The 20,168-nt window shown below is 50.4% G+C and overlaps 1 protein-coding gene across 1 annotated transcript in view; it reads right to left on the bottom strand.

Annotated features, from left to right (window-relative positions):
* SELENOI (selenoprotein I) overlaps positions 1-20,168 on the bottom strand; it is a 30,318-nt gene that overhangs the window by 2,862 nt on the left and 7,288 nt on the right. The window contains exons 2-9 of the mRNA XM_080388310.1: positions 9,485-9,553; positions 9,057-9,165; positions 7,129-7,203; positions 6,387-6,649; positions 4,759-4,867; positions 2,781-2,829; positions 2,150-2,330; positions 1,157-1,339 (exon numbers count right to left, since the gene is read on the bottom strand). Coding sequence (XP_080244436.1) covers positions 1,157-1,339; positions 2,150-2,330; positions 2,781-2,829; positions 4,759-4,867; positions 6,387-6,649; positions 7,129-7,203; positions 9,057-9,165; positions 9,485-9,553 — 1,038 coding nt within the window. The remainder of the gene's footprint in view (positions 1-1,156; positions 1,340-2,149; positions 2,331-2,780; positions 2,830-4,758; positions 4,868-6,386; positions 6,650-7,128; positions 7,204-9,056; positions 9,166-9,484; positions 9,554-20,168) is intronic.

Genomic DNA, 20,168 nt, shown 5'->3' on the forward strand with positions numbered 1-20,168 from the left:
TTTATCCTCACAGAGGAGACTGCACAGATGGGCCCTTGGAAAGCTGGTGGGGGGAAGGAGGGGAACACAAACTCAGGGGAGCAGAGCACTCAGAAGCTCACTGCAGGGGATGGACAAGCCTGGGAAGGATGGTTACACCATCCAGACAGTCCCCCTCTCCAGCTACGATTCCAAGACCAAATTTATTTAAGCTTCTTAGCTATTCAAATCCTTCTTGCACAGAAGCCTCATTACACTAATTGGAAAGACAAGACAACCTGGCTATTACTTCTTTGCTGTAATTACAGTTCAAACTCGACTCCGGAGGCCCCACATTAGCAATGGGTTTCCCAAGGAGGGCGTATGCACGTGGCAGAGGCCAGCTCTGCGGGGGACATCAGGTCCCTCACCCTCCTTCCTCAGCAGCTTCTTGGGGCATTTCTAGTGAGACTCAGTCTCCCAGTTTTCTCTCTTAACCAAAACTCAGGGAGTCAGGCAGAGCTGGCACAGAGCAAGGGGAGCAAATTGGTCCCTGGATGTCTACACAGCCCCTGCAGCAGGGCCGAAGATGTTGCAGCTGCAGTGTCCCACTTCCCCTAGCAGGGACATCCCCCCTCCATCCTGGCTCTCCCAGAGACTCCAGCACAGGGCACATCAGCAAGGTCGCAGATCAAACTCATCGACCAAAGTAACACCACCAGCAGTTTAACTTCTTATACAAAGACTCCCAAATTAAGCATTTCTGCCCGATGTGCAGACACAGCATCTGCTGCTCAGGGTATCTACTGGAGCCGCTGTTCCCACTCCCCAAGGGTGTGGGTCACCCATGCTGGCTTATACCCCACAAGCCAGTCACTAAGCTGCAACTGCAGCCAGGATGAGTTAAACATGGCAGCAGAGGTGCAAGTATTCATTTCAAACTAATCTCTGGTACAACAGCCCCTGTCACATTGCGTGTTGCTTGCTTAAAACCCATGTGACAGCCTGCACAAGCCTCTTGCAAGAATGTCATCTCAGGTTTCATATGGTCACAGACAGCATGACACAGCACCATTCCCAATGACATTCCCATTTTTAAGCAGAGTATTCTCTGCCCCGAAGAGCAGCAGCTCCCAAGCAAAGCCCGCAGGCACAGCACAGCAGCCAAGCCCAAAGCCCATGTGCTGAGTCCACCTACCACGACCACTCCGTAGTGGATGTGCGCCAGGGTGAGGAAAGCAGTTAACATGTAGAGGAGAAGCGTTTCGCTGTTTGGTGCAAACCCGAACATCACCACGAACAGCACCACTGCTATGGGGAGCAGCATCCAGTTCAGAGGCTGGCAGCGCGTGCTGCTCATCTGACAGACGATCAGTTGGCACTGCAGGAAGAGAAAGCAGGAAGAGAGCTTACACCCAGTATCGACTCTGCAAGCTCAGAGCTGTCTGTCCACAGTGCAGAGAGGACTGTCACACATGTACCCATCGTCTACGCTTAGGACTGCCATCATGCAGTTTCCCCAAGTTTCTCACTCGGGATCTTTCTTTGCATTAGAATTCCTGTGGGACACAGAGCAAAACCTCATGGGACAGGAAGGTAATAGGGAACCAAGCATCAAGGGCATCTTTAAAAGAAAAAGGAGTTTCCTTGAGCTGACAGACTTACCGGCATTATCTGCACCATCAGCAGAAAACCCTGCCAAGCAGCAGCATGAGCTGCTGGACTCAGGGCATGGACACACAGCGCTGCTCACAGCTGAGGTGATGAGCACAGGCGCCTTTGTTAAAAGTCTCAAGCAAGCACAGATGCAATAAGCAGCTAAATGAGATTTTGACAAAAGCTTCAGTCCCTCCCATTTTAAATGTATCCCAAAAAAGGAAGCAGGCACTCCTTTCATATTGGCAGTTTGCTATTCACAACACAGAGTGCATGAGTGTGTAAACACACTCAATTTAACTCATTCTCTAGTTTCTCAAGAGTGAAAACTGCAGCACAAAATTCACAGACCCCAAATCCTGTCTATTTTCCTGTTTGTTCTTTCAACCATAGCAAAACAGAAAAGCTGTTAGGTTAATCTTTACATCTGCCTTTTCACATTTGAGCTGGTCTTTTTCTTTCTGCCTCCCAAGCATCCTGGCAGGCTTCATGCTCCCCAAGAGATAAACCAGAGCATAAAGCAAAAGCTGCTTACAGAAATGTTAGCAAAGGCTGTTCCAACCATGAAATAGAAGAGTCTCGGCTGGACCTCCAGGATGTCTGTCGGGGACACAAAGATCCATGTGGTGCAGAGCAGGAACAGCAACACTGGGGATACCAGCGGCAGCATGATTTCATACACAGAGTGGTGCTTCAAGGTGTTATTTTTATAGGCCCTGAAACACAAAGAAATGAAAATACATGGAACCACAGCTGAGAAATACCTGGTGCCTGCCTTCGGTAGAGGGCTGCAAAATCTCACTGGCCATCCCGCTACTCAAAACTATTGGTACCAGTCATAACCACAGTCAGACGAGGAAGATGCACATCTCCATTGTTAACCAAAAAACCTCCTGAATTACAGAAGCACCTGGTTGTCTGGCTCTCTGGATTACAGCCAACAGGACAAAAACTGGAAGCCCTCCTGCAAGTGCCTGCCAAGCAGGCTGCCAGCTCACTCCTCCCAGTGCGCCCTGCAAACTCGGACCGTCTGGTGTGACAGAGCCACTCTGCCACACTGAAGGCAGTCACCTGAAAACTACTAAGGAAACCAAGTTATAAAGGCTTTGGGGGCTCTTGCAAAGGTGCTAGTGTAGGGAGGGAGACTTGAGGATGGAGAAACTTACTTGTAGAAGTTATACAGGCTCATCGGCAGCGTCACAGTGAGTGCACAGGCTGGAAAAGAAAGAGCCATGTTACTGCCCCATGACAGAGGGAGACCATCACGTGCACCTCACGAACGGGCAGGTGGTTGTGCTCTGGTTTAAGTTGCTTGCAACAAAAATAGCTCAGAGGTGCACCAAGAATAGCTCGGCATGTTTAAAAGTAGGTACTCCAAATTCTGGTCCAAGAGCTGTAATTACAAGTTACAGTCTGCTATAAATTAAAGACATTTCAGTTTTAAAAGGCTGCATAATACTGGGCTTATTAATGCTTTGAACAGTTACAAAGTTTAATCATAATACTGTCTTAAAAGGAGACACGAGGGGAGTTCAGACTCCACAAGTGACATGGCTGTGCACAACAGTTTTCAGTCTTCCTAATAAAACCTATTTGCTCTTTCTTCCACTGTGAGCAAGCTTTTTCAGTTTCCACTGTGCAAAAAAGTTCTTGTCATTTAACCTGACAAATGACACAAAGAGTCTAAATAACTTTGAAAAATCTAGACCTCAATAGGAAACATCATCCAGCTACACACAAATCCTTGATAGTCTACCACAACTCCTTCCGTGTTCATCTAGCAGGAGGCATTTTAACAAAGCTGTAGATATTCCTGCTTTTAATAACCCAACTCCTATCCAAGTGCTCAAACCCAGCCAATGTAGGCATTGCGCTCTAATTTTCATATAGAAAAAGTGCATTTATTATTCATGTTAAGTTACAGTTGCCAAAGGAAAGCTCAGAATATCCACCTGATTAAGTGCAAGCATTAGATTTAGCACAATTCAAGACATATTCATTTGAAATTAAGTAGTTACAATTAACAACTCCCTAAAGTTACAATTTAAAATTCCCTTAAGAAAGGGGCACAGACTAAGAAAAATTAAACTGAGCAAGGACTTTAAGTCAAACTGCATTAAGCAAAGACAGCTCTCCCTCACTAAGCTTCACCTCCATTACTCTCCCTTTTGCAGTGGCTTGTTCTGACTGACCACTGGAGAGAAAGGCTAGGCTTTTATTCATTGTGGGTTTTTTTTCATTTAATTTTTAGATGGGTGGATGGAGGGCAGGATCCCCAAACAGCAGAGTGCTTTTCCACATGGCCGTGGCTGTATCCTGCCTCCTGCAGCAGCCCCAGGCTCCCAGACAGCATTTAGGCTCTGAGTCCTGCAGGGCAAGACAGAGCCCCAAGCCCGCTCTGCAAAGAGCCCAAGCGCCAAGGGGTTCCCCCCTGGCTCCCAGCACCCACCTGCCCACCAGGCTGCAATTTATCCCCTAAAAACACCACAGCTCTCGCTGAAAACAAGCCGTGCTTCCCCTGGGCAACGTGAAGCACACAGCCCCAGCACTCGGGCAACACAGCTATGCAGAGGAGACATGTCTTCACACGCTCGCAGGTCCCAGGCACGAGGGAGGCTCCTGTTTAGCATCCAGGGGCCGGTGCTCAGCTCCAGCTGCCTCCCAGCACCCTGGCACACCCAGTTGTGAGCAACAGCTGCAACCCTCAGCCACTCTCATCTGCCCTCTATACAGCTCCAGGCCAGGAACTGGCTTGTGCCTGTAGAAATCCCGAGCCCCAGGTAGGCAGCAGCGGGGCTGACCCCCCCCCCCCCCCCCCAAGCAGCATCATACACCTGTACCCCCAAGACTGACACAAAATACATCTGAGGCATGAGTGCAGCACTCAGCTTCCTTGCTCTTTGGGTCAACACAGGCCCAGGCAGGCCGGAGTTAACTTCTTGAAGGTAACCATGCAGAAGACAACACTGCTTTGAAATCCTGGGAAAAAGCAGGCTGCAAGAACACCCTCAATTAGTCACGTCAATAACAGCCTACAGGAGCTCTCGTTACAGCAAACAGAACAGCATTATCATATAATTCAGACACTGGGTTTCATTAAAAAGGTGGTGTTTAAAAGACAAGCTTCAACATGGAGCTTCTTACCAATAATCATTGCAGTGAATAGGTCTCTATATAAGAAATTAAACAGGAAAGGTGCATACCAGGCCTCAACTCCCACAATGGCTGTCACTATGTAGACAATTGAAATGGTCTGAAAGAAAACACAGGACAAGCAGGTGTGAGCAATCGCCTAGGCAAGTCTGGCAGCGCAACGCACATGCCAGGCAGGTTCAGGGAAAGGCAGCTCGAGAAGTACACTCTAAGCTAACATCGTTTGGTTCTCCCCACCAGCAGGAAGGAGAGAAACTTACAAAAAAATATATATCCACAAACATCCCATGTTACGAGACCAGGTCTAGTAAGTATAGTAGCTGAGCTGCTGAGAATACAACTAGGAGCTGCTCCTCGCAGCAGGAGCAAAGATGCCCTCACACACCGTGAACTCACAAGATGGATGCTTGAAGCACGAAAGAGAGGTCTTATACTACAAGCCGCCATGACCCTGGAGGGTTTGTGTGGGGACTCTTTTCTTATGCACCAGCTGAAGCAATTACAGGGAAAGGGAAAGATATTTCAGTTTTAATAGTAACCCTGAAGCTGGGTGCAGCACACTGCAGGGTAGCTTAGCCCTCCACCCAGTGCCTTTATGCAATAGGCAGAGATCTGAAATCATTAGGGTTAAGCAATGCTTTTGGACAAAGGGGTCAGAGCATAGTCACAGGGGACCAGCTACAGTCTCCTTTTACTAGCAGAAATTATTATTGCAATTAATGCAGCTGCATTAATTGAACTCTCTTCCAACTTGTTGCATTTCCCACCCAGTATCTGATAAACCAGGAGACAAAGGAGTACTGTGTGCTGCACGGTGCTGTGGGACCGCACCCTGGCTAGCACAGCTGGCAGCAGTGAAGGTGAATTCTATCATCCAGAACTTGCTCCCAGTTCCGATGGGCACTTCAGAAAGAGCTTCCTGCAGAGAAGTCCTTAATGAGAGATGAACATGCCAACATACCAAAGGGTCCATCACTGTCAGTCTCTACACCAACTGGCCAGTTATTGTGGCACAGAGGGGCACCTCCCCAGGAGCCTCTGCTTCAGGCACAGTGATTAACACGCCAGTTAGCTACTTCGCCACATTTTGGCACACATTCTGCTAGTGCCAAAAGACACCTCAAACTTCTAGACTTGAATTTACACACGCTACTATAACGTGGGACACTAATGACAGCAACAATTTAGGTGACCAGAACATGCATCTTAGGACAGCAGAAACTAGGTAGAGGAAACGCAAGGCAACATCCATTCTTCAAGCCTCGTATTTTTGTGGAGAGTCCCTCTACAAAAGCTACTAGGAACAAAATAAAAATGACACCACACAAACCTCCTTGGATTTAATAGTTTTGAGCAGTCAAACTGTAGTGCCACATGACCCCAAGCTCCTTAAAGCAATTATAGCTCGACGTCATAAAAGCAGTCTCAGACAGCTCTCATCTGCCACAACACTTGGAGACAGGCTAAAGACACCCACCTCCAGACAGCGTTGCAGTGACCAATTTACAAGGCTTTGGACACATAGTAGAGCTGCATGCATCCCTCGCACCCTCAGTAGGCATGCTAGCAGTTTATTGAGCTTCTGCTGAAGCCGAGCAGCGGTCACAGCATGTACTTACCACCTGGCTGATGTCATATCCCCAGGGCAGGAAGAGAATCCCTGTGTTATACTTCTCCCAGTGGGAGAGGATGAATGAAAACAAGACCACCCATAAGAGGAGGTAGAGAACAAAGACACTGACACCAGTGGAGCCCCGTCCAAAGGTGGAGTAAACTGTCACGACAAAGTACACGCAAGCCCAGCTGTCCAGGCCATGATCAAAGAGCTCTCCCAGGGGCGTGCTGGAGTTGGTCCGGCGAGCTTGTTTCCCATCAACGCCATCTGGGAAAAGAGGAAGGAGAAACGAGGAAACAAGGAGTTGTGCTGGATACCCCCACATAAAGCAACAGGCCAGTCTGCAGCTAACAAAGCACATGCAGCCAGCAAACAGCAGCTTTCACTACCTCCTGCTCGAAGGGGAAGTGTGCTGCCCACCCAGCTGCTCTATTTGAGACTGCAAAATGCAATAGTCTGACAAGACTATTTATTTAAAGTGGACCAAAGACAGAATTTCACAATTCACCTCCAAGTCAGTTCCAGCATCGGAACATCACATCAGCTGCTCTGGGACAACTTCTATCCACTTTGCAAAGCAGCAACCAGAAACTGCTCTAGCAGACCAAGTAGCAACTGGACTAGTGCACGGCAGAAGGACAGAATAAAAAAATCTCTCATCCGGCTCAGAGATAAGACAACATGCAGCCGCAGCGCGAACAGAATGACAGACACAGCCCCCCACAATCAACTCGAAAAAGTCTTACCTAACGTATAAGCAATGAAGTTGAGGAGACCCACAACGACCCACACTCCATTTGGAACATGCTGGTGATCAGGAGCTGCAGAGATCAGAAGGATCCAAGTCAGGACAGCTCAGGGCATACTTTCAGTGGGTTTATTTTGGCACTAGAGGCACAGCAACAAGGACCGGCAGCTCACCAAGACAAAGCACCTATATAACTCAAACAGTGAAACTGAGATATTAGCTTTTCAGGACATGATGGCAGAGCTGTTCCACAACACCATGTGAAACTAGGTCACCAAGGACTCTGCTTTCCAGGACATATTTGTCCTCTGTCCCATATTTGTCCTCTGTCCCCAGCTCCCCAGAGTCACCAGATCTAAGAATTGGTGATGGCAGCTAGTAACTGTGGCCCAACTGCATGCCACAGAAGCGCATGCAGATTGGACTCTCCTCAACTACTTGTTCATAAAGCATTAAGTAGAGCCTCTTTGAGATGTGGTGACACTCTGCCTCTGTAGAAGCCTGTCAGCATCCCCCACCCAGTCTCCAGCTTGTGTCCTGCCAGTTGAAAAAGAGTTCCTTCTTAATAACATCTCCAGCACTGTTTCAGCAGGTAGCCAGCTTAGCTGTCTGCAAATCAGGGAGCCCAAAGGTGCATCTGAAAAACAGCAGGAAGAGGCACAGCTTCTTTGCAGCAGCCTCGAAGGAGGAGGGCCAATGGGGGTCTCCTAGGGGAAACAATGATTCCATGAAATGCCACCTCCTGTTTCCTTAAAGCAGCGTGGTGGTGCCTTTCCAGCAGTAAATGGAGAGCATCACTTCTACAAAACCATCCCCAAGGAGGCAAGGCACAAGCTTCTGGAGGTCTCACCAGCACAATGAAAAGTTCTCTTTACAAGCAGGACACATAAAACACGTGTGTAAAAGGGTCCCAAAGCATGAGCTTCACCATCCTTTTGGCAGAGACCAAGTTTCTGGACATCTGCTGTCTTGGGGATTCTCACATTGAGCTTCCTTCCTTGAGCTACTGTCAGCTTTTCTTCCCATGGCTCACGAACAAAACCACAGTTCAAATTTTAACTAACAGCACTGATGCCACCCAAGCTTTTGAAAGCCTGGCAGATCAAGAACAGTGCTTGTCTACCTACCAATAAAGGCGATCCCAAGAAACCAGCATTTTTCCTAATTAACTGTTTTGATAATTGGTCCAGTTTTAGAAGAACTGGATGAAACCTTCTGGACAACCTAAACCAAACCGGGCAAGGGCAAAGGGAGAGAAAAATAGGGAGGAAGCTATTGATAACTGAGAGCTATCATGCTGTATTGATCTTTCCCCTGGGAGACCCTCATGAGGAAGAAGACACAACTGAACCTTTGGATTCACGAACAGATGAACATGGGCACCGTCAAAAAGTTTAAAGCTGGGCATACCCTTGCCTTACACAGAATGGTGAAACCGAGAAAGAGGACTTTGCCTTTGTTAGTCTGAATGTGGTGCTGGCATGTTTTTGCAAGAAGGCAATTAACTGGGATGAAAAGAACAAGGTACTCTACAAGCTGACTTCAGGGAAGCAGTTTTCCCTATTATCCCATTAGATCTTAAAATAAAGAGTGTTGGCTGCTCTGTAGGCAGAGTCAATTCCTACTTGAGATGCTGGCTGTTTCCTCTTCCCTCGTCTGCGCGCATGATGCCAGCCAGGTGCATGTCTCTCCAGCAGCCAGAGAGAAGGTGCAGTATTCAGACAAGTCCTTGTCACTAAGGCCAGCGAGTTCAGCCCATCAACTCTGTCCCTCCTCTGGCACAGTCACTTGCCTCTGAGAAGGCCCAGACTATGAGGCCTTATCCACAAGCACCAGGAGTCACAGCAGAGGTGGTGACAGTTTTCACCACTCTGATCAGTGCACCACTCCGATGCTTTGCATCCAGACAGGAACATGCAGCCTTACCAGAAGCATAAAAGTCAGGGTCGAAGTATGCCATGAGGAAGAAGTTGAAGACAAGCAGCAGGAAGCCAGAAAACGTTATCAAATTTGGGGCCAGCCAGGTAGGGAAGATCTATGGGAAAGCAGCAAAAGAACACATGAACTCATTAAAACGTGTAATAAGGACCACATGCTGCTCCCAGCCATGGCAGAGACCTGGTTACAATCATCTGGGCATCAGAGAGTAGTGTTTAGTCTCATCTGGCATACCACAGGGCGGCAGGAAGCTTTAGGCAGCAATGCAGTGAGCTCGGGGCAGGCTGCAAGGCAGCAACCTTTCGTAATTAGTTGCACCACAAATGAAGCAGGGCTTTTCAGTCGACAGTTTCACAGAGGAGACTTTGTGGTGACTGGAGCTTTGCTGTCCCACTCAGGGCAGGATGAGGTCTCACCTTCACTATCGTGTTCCAGAAGGGATGCATGACATACAGAGACAGGGGGTTGCTGTCCACGGCACTATACTGTGAACGACAAGGGAAAAACAGAAAACAATAGTTAGGGCTCCACCAACATTTGCAAAAGGCCAGAATATTGAGCTTTCCATGAGGACACCTGCTACCTGAGTCTTGGCATTGCAAGAACACTTGGGTCAAGGATGGAGTCTCATCCGGGATGGTGCTAAACAGAACAACCTGGAAAGCACCCACCAGCTCCTGTGACACTGGCCACGGACCCAGAGAGGCAGCTCCCAGGTGCACATGTCATGCCTGCATCCAATGCCTCCCCTCTGGAGGGAAGGCCTCCATGGGAAGAGTGGGTAGCATGCTCACTGCAACCATTTTCGGAAGGCAGGAAGAGACTTAAAGACGTGCAACCTCCTTCGCAGCCAACACTCCCAGCAGAGCCCTGCACCCTTACGGCCACATGACAGTCCTGGCAGCACTCTTGACAAGCCAAAGAAGAAGTGACAGTCCCATGGCCCCAAGAACCCACTCCACGGGACTGACCCGCTGAGGACAGCTTGGCATGCTCTTACTTGAGCAACCCTGCAAAGTCCTGTCCCCTAAGGTGAGCAGGACCAGGGACCTTCTGGACTCGGCACCCAAAGGTGCCATGCAGAAGGGCAGAGGGAGACTTCCCCTCTAGCCATGAGAGCTGAGGCCACTCCTGCAGCCCTGCTGGTCTTCAGGCTCCTTAGCTTTCACACGCCAGCACCCCTTTTGCCACAGGCTACAGAAGGCCAGTGCCCCTGGTGGGGTCCCCAAAACAGGAGACTGTTCTCTGACAGGATACTAACAGAGAGCTCCAAGGTACACGTTCCTGTGCTGACAGCTCTGAGTGACCCAGAGACAACCAGTGACTGACCCCAGAGGTCCTGCACAAAAGCTGGTGTGCTTCAGTCAAGGACTAAGCCCATTGAGATAGCAGCTATCACCGTCTCACCCATCTCCAGTCACTTGGAAGAGACTTTCTCCTCCACAAAAGAGAGCAGGTATTTATGAGCAAGGTCTTCAACCCCTTCCTCCCTTGTCCTGCAGATACCAGAACACCCTGTACAACACCATGCATCCACAAATATCTCTGAAGCCCGCACATCCCATCACAGTTTCAGGCATAAAGGGTCATTTGACACTGAAGAGAGGGGCAGAGGCACCCCAGCTTCCCAGTGCAGCCATGCAGGTGACCTCAGCGGGTTCATGGGCACCACAGCCCCACCACAGGAGGTGGGGACAGAGACTAGGGCCAGCAAGGGAGCAAAGTGATTGTAGTAGAACGGGTGACAGACTTCACTGTTTGGAGGCAAGACTCACATCGGTTTTCCTTACTCAGGGCAGAGCTGTTTGAAGCAGTTGCCCACTGACCTGGTGAAGGATCAGCATCTTTGCTCCCTGTCTCCGTCCAGCTCAGTGAGCTGGAATTTGCATCTCCAGAGGGGTAAGACTGGTAGGTGAACAGGAGGAGGCCCGTGGGTAACCCCATGCAGGACAGGTCTCAGAAGGGCTCCTCCCTGTTAAGGAGCTGAGATTTCTGCAGAGGCAGCTGCAGCCCTTGGGAAATGGGGAGGAAGAGCTCTTACCCCCTATCCCACTGCCCTCAGATCATTTGAGGTGGCTGGGGTGTATATGTAGGGGGGACAATAAGAACAGAAATAAAAGTCAAAGACCTAGACAAGCCACGAAACAGTTTCTAGAAAGTTAAAATTTGACATTGTTTGGCTCTCAAGAGCACCACAAGCAGTTATCTGCTCTCCAGGTCACAGCGCCCTCCTAGCAAAGATTACCCTGTCTAAAGTCCTCTTCCGCAAGTAACACTTTGATAAGAGCCCCAAGAAGAAATTAATAGCGTAGGGAACTCCTCGGCTCATGTGCTCAGTGCCAAGCAGGGCAGCTCCCACCCCACAGCTGTCCCCACGGTCGGGACAACACCCCTGCAGCTCCCCAGCATTGGCACCTGCCACCACCCCATGTGAGTGTAACCTCAAGTTTATGAGCAGTGTTATGGGAAGCAACCAAAGCCTCTGCTGCCACGGATATAAGGGGAGTTTGGCTGGTAAAAGGAAACCCATGAGCAGAGAGCAGCTCCAGGTCCCCACCCACCCCACGGCCTTGAACTAGCACCACCTCTGCACCTATGGCTTCCTCCTCCCTCTGTGCTCCTCTCCTCAGCTGGAAACCCCATCTCCCCTGGAGGCAGGCTGTCCGTTCCAAAACTGGGCAAGAAAGCGGTAGGAAAGGGCAAACCAACACCCCAGAAGACAGATGCCAGCTCGAGGAAGGGGCATCACTGGGCTCTAAGCGCACAGGCTACAAGCTTACAGCATTTGTTCCTAACTAGGTGAATCCCATCCTTGACAAGCATTTCTGTACCCCCGCCGAGCTCTTCCCCACCCTCCCCATGATCGATCAGTCCATCTCACTGGGGGTTAACCCCAGCGCTTGCATCCCCACGGCGGCAAGCCCGGAGGAGCCACAGAGCAAGCAGCAACAAAGCCCCGAAGTCCATGCCGTATGGACGCAAGGTTTAAGCCGCAAGGAATTTCCATCCTAGCTTAATGCAATTTCAGCAGACAGAATTCCAAATGCTTTACGAGGTAATAGGATTTGAACCACTGGTGAGGGGAGGAGGAGAGCTGGAGACCAATTAAATCTCATTATCCCCAAATCAGCCTGGAACAAGAAAACAGACAACGCTGGAAGCAAAGCAGGGGAAGCGCTCTGGAGTTTCTATGCTCGTGTTTGTAAGGTGCCTCAGGGAAGTCTCCCCAGGCCCATGTCTGAGGAAATTTTACCCTCTCCCCACAAAAGCTGGGGATAATAGTCAATAAGCAGCTTTTCCCCATGGTCCCACATGTTCCCACCTTGGTTGCAGAACTCAAAGACCTGGAATGACCTGTTTCTCAGGGGAGAGGGCAGGTGTTTTGGAGAGGTTTGCAGATACAACCACCTCAGCTTCAACTGGTCTCCTGAAGGAATGCTTCTCTGCCTGCTGAGCAAGGCAGGTAGGGGCTCTGCCAGCTCAGAGGACACCAACAGACCGAAGGGACCGAGCTGGGGCTGGCTCTGGTGCCAGGCTGCCTGCCACCCTAAGGGACAGCGCTCCCAGCCAGCCAAGACAAGGCTGCCTGCCGAGAAGAGCTGCCTGCCAGAATACCAATGATCTGCCCAGGCATCTTCAGCAACAAAACTCAAAAACTGCCAGACCCAGCCTCTCAGCAACTGCTTTTCATCACCTGGCTTCTTTCCTACAAACATGACTACTTTTCTGCACTAGCACGAAGAGGGTCACAACCTGCGCGGCACATGCTCCACAGGGGACAGCAAGCTAGCAGTGCTGACAGGGATGCTGGTAACAAGCAAAGGAGAAGGGACAGGCAAAGACAGGCAACATGGGCATGCTCATCACCTCCGCGGGCGTGGGGCCTCTGCGTGGCCAGAGCTGAATGCAAAGCAAGCTGTGGAGACACTTCACTTGCAGCTCACTCCTCTGGCTGCTCACCTTCCAGCCCACACTGTGGGAAAACAACAGGTCACACCATCCCAGTGACAGAGGCAGCAGTCTGTCCTTGAAGGAAGCCCTCATCCAGGCTCCTCATTCCTGCGTCTGCCCCTCCGTGGCCAACATTTTTGGAGACCGACATTCCCTCTCTGGGAATGTGGGCTCAGGATACGTCTCCATCTGCCTGTTCATACACGCTCACACCTCAGAACAAAGCTGAGGAAGGGGCCCGACAGCCCCTGAGCACACCGGGTTGAGGCAGGGGGCTTGTACTCCCCCAGAGCTCGTCTCACACGCAGCTGCTGCAGCTGCTCTAAAGAAGCACTCTTGAGGCTACAGACACAGCAGTGTTTTAGCCCACCATGCACAGCACCCAGCTCCGTCATTCACCCACCTCATCCTCACTGCAGATTAGCATCATCTTTTCCATTATGGATCTCTACATATTGGTCTAGTGACTCACACATATCACCATTACCCTTCTCCAAGTCATTTTTCTATCACAACCAATGACTACCACCAGCTAGGACTCTGATTTCTCCCTCATTTTCAGGGAGAGGTCAAAGGAAAAGTGCAAGTGCACAGAAGGAATTTCATACACCCCAGAGCCTCCTTCTCAAAGCAGACAGGCATTTCTATCAGGCCCTGCTCTAAAATAGCACCGTGTATGCAGGCACTGCTTCTCCTCACAATTGCAGGAAGGAGCCAATCCAGCCCAGACACTCTCCTCGGGATTTGGTTTTAAAACTCCTTAAGAAAAGACCAAAGCCAGCTTCACAGCAATAATCTTATCACTCACGCCATGTGGCATCAGCCTCTCCTGCGCCCCATCCATGCCAGGACCACCACAGGGTCGCTCAGCCTCCCACTTCATCCAGGCACCGCAACAGCTGGCAGATGGTCCCGGCTGCCACAGTGCCATGAGCTGACTGGCATTGTTACGGGATTCAGAGACACAAATGGCTCATACAGCTTAAAAACAGCATTAATCACGCAACCAGGATGTTTCTGAAAGATCCAATTACGTGTCCAAGAAGGGGAAAAAACACAGATTTGTAGTTCAGATTCTACTAATAGGCTTCCTGTCCAGAAAAACAATTCCACTTTCAACTAATCTGGTTACCTGCAGCCAGCGGCAGACCAAACATTGTTGCATGGGTGCCCTGGGTGCACTAGTGTCAGGCACTCAAATGGATCCAGGGTGGGCAGGGGGAGGACAGCACTGGTGACACGGGCACCTGTGCTAGCAACAGCAAGCAAAGCTGGATTTGTACACCCCATTTTGCTCACAGATGCTTCAACAAGGCCCACGGCAGCCAGCACTGCCAGCCACAAGCCCGTGTTTCACTGCTTGCACTGATGGCAGGACCAGGGCAGAGGGAGCCTCAGAAGAGCAGCTCCAGCAAGTCCATAAGGCTGTTACCTACAAATCTCCTTAAGCGCAAAGAGGGCACAAGGCTTGAGATAAGCCAGAAGGCAGCAAACTCAACAAACCCCAGCAAATGTAACTGAGAAGAGCCATGCCAGCGCAAACAAGTCACATTTGCACCATGCTCACACTCCACTGATGCATGAGAAGTCACATCGTGCTTTAATGGTACTGATTAACTCGAGTCCTATTTATCATTTCTAAGGTCATTTCTCAGCTGGCATAAGAATGAAGAACATTGGCAGTGGTAAACCCACAATGACCACGTAAGCTGACAAGTTTGGCTCCCACCACGAGCAGCAGCAGCCCAGCAGGCAGAAAACAGCACGAAGGATTCCCGTCCGCCAGCTCTGAGGCAGAAGGGACTGCCCAAGCAGCCAGCAGACACTGCCCAGCAGTGCAAGCTTCAGTGCCAGCGTGGCTTCCCTCCTCCTGCCTGTTTTTCACCGTGCAGGTTTTAGACATCCAGCAATTCAAGATGCTCCACACTGAGCACAAGCCTCCTTCCTGCTCTCCAAGCCCTACAGGGTGTGCAAATTCATTGGGAAAACCAGATTTCCACCCTGCCAACACTCTCTCACCTTCAGAGCCTCAGCTCTCACCGGCAACAGCTGGGAGATTGTCCCTGACTTCTGCAAACACGGACATGGGACAACACCTCCAGCAAAGCTGATTGTGACTAGCATCAGGGAGAAACTTGTTCTTCCCCACAGCTCAGGGGGCAGAAAATATGTTTATAATGACCAGCATGGTGGTTGGGGAGCATGCAGCAATGGCCCCGCTCCAGCCAGAGGAACTAGCAACAGGAATAGCAATGCTCATGGTGGCAACAGCTGCCTCAGAGCAGGGGTACCGCAGAGGGACAGAACAAGCATGTCTGGATACAAAGCATCAGCAAGTGGCCCAGGCAGAGCTGACACACAGCACACTTCCACCCAGCCCAACCCAGGTCCCGCCACAGGCCAGACTCATAGAATGGCTTGGGTTGGAAGGGACCTTAAAGGTCATCTAATCCCAACCCCCTGCCACAGGCAGGGACCCCTCCCCCCAGCCCAGGCTGCCCCCAGCCCCGTCCAGCCTGGCCTTGAGCCCTGCCAGGGATGGGGCACCCACAGCTGCTCTGGGCAGCCTGGGCCAGCGCCTCACCGCCCTCATAGTGAAGAAACTACCCTTATAGTGAAGACTCACTCTGCTCTCCAGCACCATGGCTCACAAAAGGACCTGCCTGTGGTGTACCCCAGGAGCTCACCTTACAAAGACTCATCTGACTGGGAATTCACACTCAAATTGATCCTCGGCTACCTGAGCTCCAGCTAACTCGTACAGAGGGCTGGAGCTCTTGTGCTGGCACCATGGTCACCCTGCAGTGGGACTAAACAGGCAGCCACCACCACCCTACCACAGAGTCCTGACCCCATCCCATCATCGTTCTGGTGAAGGGGGAAATCATTTCCCCGTGGATACGTAATGTGAAGCAAGACCTGATGTTGATGGCAGGCTTCAGTGAGCAGCCTGCCAATTTCGGCTGCATCCAGGAGCTCTCTCTGTTTGGAAGCATTAAATATCCATGAATATGGGTCATCATTTCTGCTACAGTTCGAGGTGATCAGCTGCAGAAAGGATGCACAGATGGTGAGCACTGGAGTGGGAAAGATGAACCTTCAGGGACCTAAGGCAAGGATGCAATTAGAGGAAGATCAGCCAGTGACAAACCTCTGGAGTGGGAATTGAAGGATCAGAGCAGCCACTCTGGGAAGGAAAAACAGGGGGAAGGGAGAAAAGGCAGAAGCAAAAATGCACTAACAGGAAACCCATTACAATAACACTGACAGTCAAAAGACTTTGCTACTGATGCCATAGCTGTTTTGGACATGCATGAAGTACCTAAGGGTGTGTGTGTGTGTCAGACTAGTTTTGCAAGCCTGGTGCCCAAGGAGAACAGAAGGGACCAGTGCAACCTGGCCAAGGGGGTAAGGGAGAAGGCAGCAGCCACTTGCAATCCCCAGGCACACTTCAACATCCACCCTGTGCTCTCCTGAGGGCACTGGGTCCCAGTAGACTATCTCAAAACCCGTTTCCTGCTGTGTCACTGAGATGAACTGGCCTCTCGAGGCTGGGCTGCCCCTCACAGAGGCCATGAGCCATCAGGAAGCCTCAGACACTTGCAAGACCGCAGCCCCAGTCTCCTTTCCAGAGGACAACAAGGCCGGGCAGACCTGGGCCAAATTCAGGAAAGAGCTGGGTTTGATGTCAACCCACCAACCAGGAGAATACACAAGTCAGTGCAAGAAAAGAGAATTTGTTACAATCCCTAGAAAAAGAAACCAAGTTGAACTTTTAAGTATACCTATCAAAGCAAAACACAAGCCCACGCACATCAGGAGATGTTTACAGATGAAGCAAGGCACTTCAGGGAAGGAGAAGGAAGACTACCTTCGAGTTGCGACAGTATATGAAAGGCAGAAATTACGTATTTTTTTTCCAAAGCACGCAACCCTCTATAGCAGATAACACCCTGCCTCTCTATCCCTTGTCCCACCTCTCCAACAGGAGAAAATTCAGAATTATCAGAAAAATGATGTGTTACTTCCTAAGCCCCAACCATTCTGCTTTGTGCAAGACTTGAAGCACAGCAAGTGAGGCCAATTATACATGCCCTAATAACACAGGGCCATTTTCTGAGCCAGCTATGGGAAGTGATATTTTAACTTCCACAATGTGCTCCGGTTCTCTCCCAAACAGTCCTAACAGCCAAATACTTGCTGCTAATTAGCAGAGAGCGACTTTTGTGATGTTCATTGTAGCCAAGATTCAACATGCACCAATAAACATTGCAGTGAACTTCCAGTGCAATTAAGAAGACCCAAGATGGACTGACAAGCAGCCTACGCCATTTTTAAGTGACTGCTTTACACATCTTGCAACACTGGGCAAACACTCAAAGCAAGAGCTGCAACCCAGCTCTCCAGCACATGCTACCTGCCAGCCTGGCCCTGACAGAGCTGGGGAGGCTGCTCCAGCACATGGAAAAGGGTCAAACAGCCAAATACACCAGCAACACTTAGTGTCACCCACCTCAGCTACTCCTTCCTTTCCACATGCCTTTGGTCATTCAGTTTGGGAACGGCTCTGTGCTGACACTGACAACAGGGACAGGGGAGCACAGCGGAGCTGGAGCGCTCAGCCAGCTGCCTGCTCTGTGCAGAGGCTGCGGGAGGTGCACACAACCAGCACAGAAGAGCCCAGGCTGGGCAGCAAAGGAGAAAGGTGCATGTAAAAATCTATCAGGTATCCAAAGCAAAAATGCAGAGTAAATAACATTATTTTTTCTTTTTGTTTTTAAAGGGAACCTGAGCAGCAAAAGGCTGCTGTGCGCTGCTTCCTACTCCTCCACTGCACTCACACCCACGAGAAAGGCACCTGGTTTTAGCAGAAGTCCCCCACCACAAGCTCCTGTTTCAGGTGGGGCAAAGCATGCAGAGGGATGCAGGCAGCAGTCAGCTGGGCAGAGCAGGAGTTCCATCCTTCACCTGCACAGCAAGAGAAGAGCCAGGAGGGCTCCTACTGTGGGACAGGACAAGGACCCCACTACCTGCACCCTTCACACACAGGCTCCCCAACTCACACTTTTAAGGGTATGGACTGCAGTAAAAAAATCTACACAATCAGCAGCACGGAGCCAAAGACAGCTCCCCTCCCCAGAAGGAAGGGGTAGAGAGGCGGTTTGCAGCAACACAAGCCTCACCCCCTGAACATCAACAAGTTGTGACAGTTGTGCCAAGGCATGTGCTGTCTGGCAGCCAATACAGCCAAGCCACATGTCCCCAGGAGAGTCATCTTCTCATAAACCAACCCACAGAGGTTCAAAGTTCCTCCTACAGGACCCACTGTGGACTGAAGTAGCAGTAGGTCCCCGACCACAAAGGACTTCATCACTGCCACTGTGTGGCTAAAACCAGTCTGGGAATCCCTCACCAAAACATGGTTCAGTATCATTAATAACCTGTAAAGGCACCACTTAGAAACCAGACCTGTGGCAGCAGCAAACAGCACCCCAAGCTGCCAGCAGCAATTTCAGGATTGTTCAAGATGAAGAGATGTAAACACATTCAGACTAAGTCCCGGGAGTGGAACTAGCTCATCGTTCATCAAAACCTTACAACACATCAGAAAGCAAGAAAAATCCCTTACCCTCATCTCACTGCTTACCTGAGCAAAAGCTCAGCCAAGGCTCATGAGCCAGATCATTTCCAGTTAACCTGTAAGTGCTGCTGCCATCTCCTCCAACCATGGTAGCTGGGCAGTTTTCAGACCACAAGAGCTGCAAGGGACACATCAAGCCGAGCAGAAGTTCAAAACCCTGAACTTTCCACAGAACAGGAGAAGAAAGAAGAAAAACACCTCTGACTTACAGCTACCTATCTTGGAAGTCACAGGGTCTAGGAGGACTTCTGGACTTCATCACAGCATCCTCTGCAGCACAGCACAGCTGAGCAGCACCTTGGGAAGCTGTGTGCTGTTTAAAGACAGACACACACACACGAACACAGAGTCTCAGAGCAATTAAAAGAGCCCTTGGGGAAGGAGTTAATTGATTCATGAGCAGAGCTCAAAGGCTTCCCCTCCTTCACACCCTTCCTGCTAAGGACAAGGCAAGCTGTTTGTGGGTGATGAAGACTGGCCTTTTAATCACCATGGGCTCAAGTCTCACATCCACATCGCTAGCATCAAAAAAGCCTTCCCTTCTGCTGCTCTCACAACCAGTTTTGTTGTTGTTCCACTGGTCTGAACTGCCACTGGCATACGTTGGTGCCTCTGCTCAGCAGATGAAACCCTGCAGAGATCTCTTTAGGGCTTGTATTTCCAGAGCAGCCTATAAAAGCCTGCCAGGGACTGCTTCCAGCCATCTGGTTCCTACAGCGCAGCATCTGTAGCCCTGCTCTACATGGCACTTGGAAGTCTGAAGACAAGAGGATTTCTTGAGGCTGGTTGAGGGGAAAAGCGTCCTCTTCTTTAGAGAGGGCCCCACATGGGACCAGCAGTCCTGCTTCCTGCTGTTTGCTTAAGGGACCTATAGAAAGTGTTTAATCAAACAGCCAAAGTGTGATACACACACAACTCATGGATCTGCAGTGCCTGGCAGGTCTGGTGCTGGTGCTGGCTCAGGCTGGTGACAGCCCAGGAGATCAGAGGTTCCCACCTGGAAGAAGGGTGCGGAAAAGAGAGAAGAGCAGCATCCAGGAGGAAAGTACTTTCCACAATAAAAAGAAATCCTTTATGCTAGATGCCTACAGCCCTTTGGTGCATTCAGTGCACGGAGTCTCCCAAGTCAAGGTCTCATCTGACACTGCAGGACAACTGTGCGTGACATACTGCAAATCCAACCCGTTGTAGTGACCCTGACCAGGAGACCTCTGTACACCCAAGAGTCAGTGACCCACATCGCAGTCAGCGTGAGTGTCCCCAGGCCTGCACTGTGCTGCACAGACCCCTCAGCGGCAGGATAAACTCAGCCATTTTGTTGCAGCAGAAGAGCCTGCGGGCACAGCATCAGTGACTGGGCCACCTGCATGTCCTTGCCTTTATCTAGGAGTGCAGCAAGAGGCTCTGTGAACACTCTCCATCTGGAAACTGAATCTGACTGATTCCACCTGACTCGGGAAATGAGGAATTGAGTTGTCTTCCTGTAAGAAAATTCTGTAGTAGCTCAA

This window comes from Falco punctatus (assembly GCF_963210335.1).
Source record: "Falco punctatus genome assembly, chromosome: 5".
Taxonomy (NCBI): Eukaryota; Metazoa; Chordata; class Aves; order Falconiformes; family Falconidae; genus Falco; species Falco punctatus.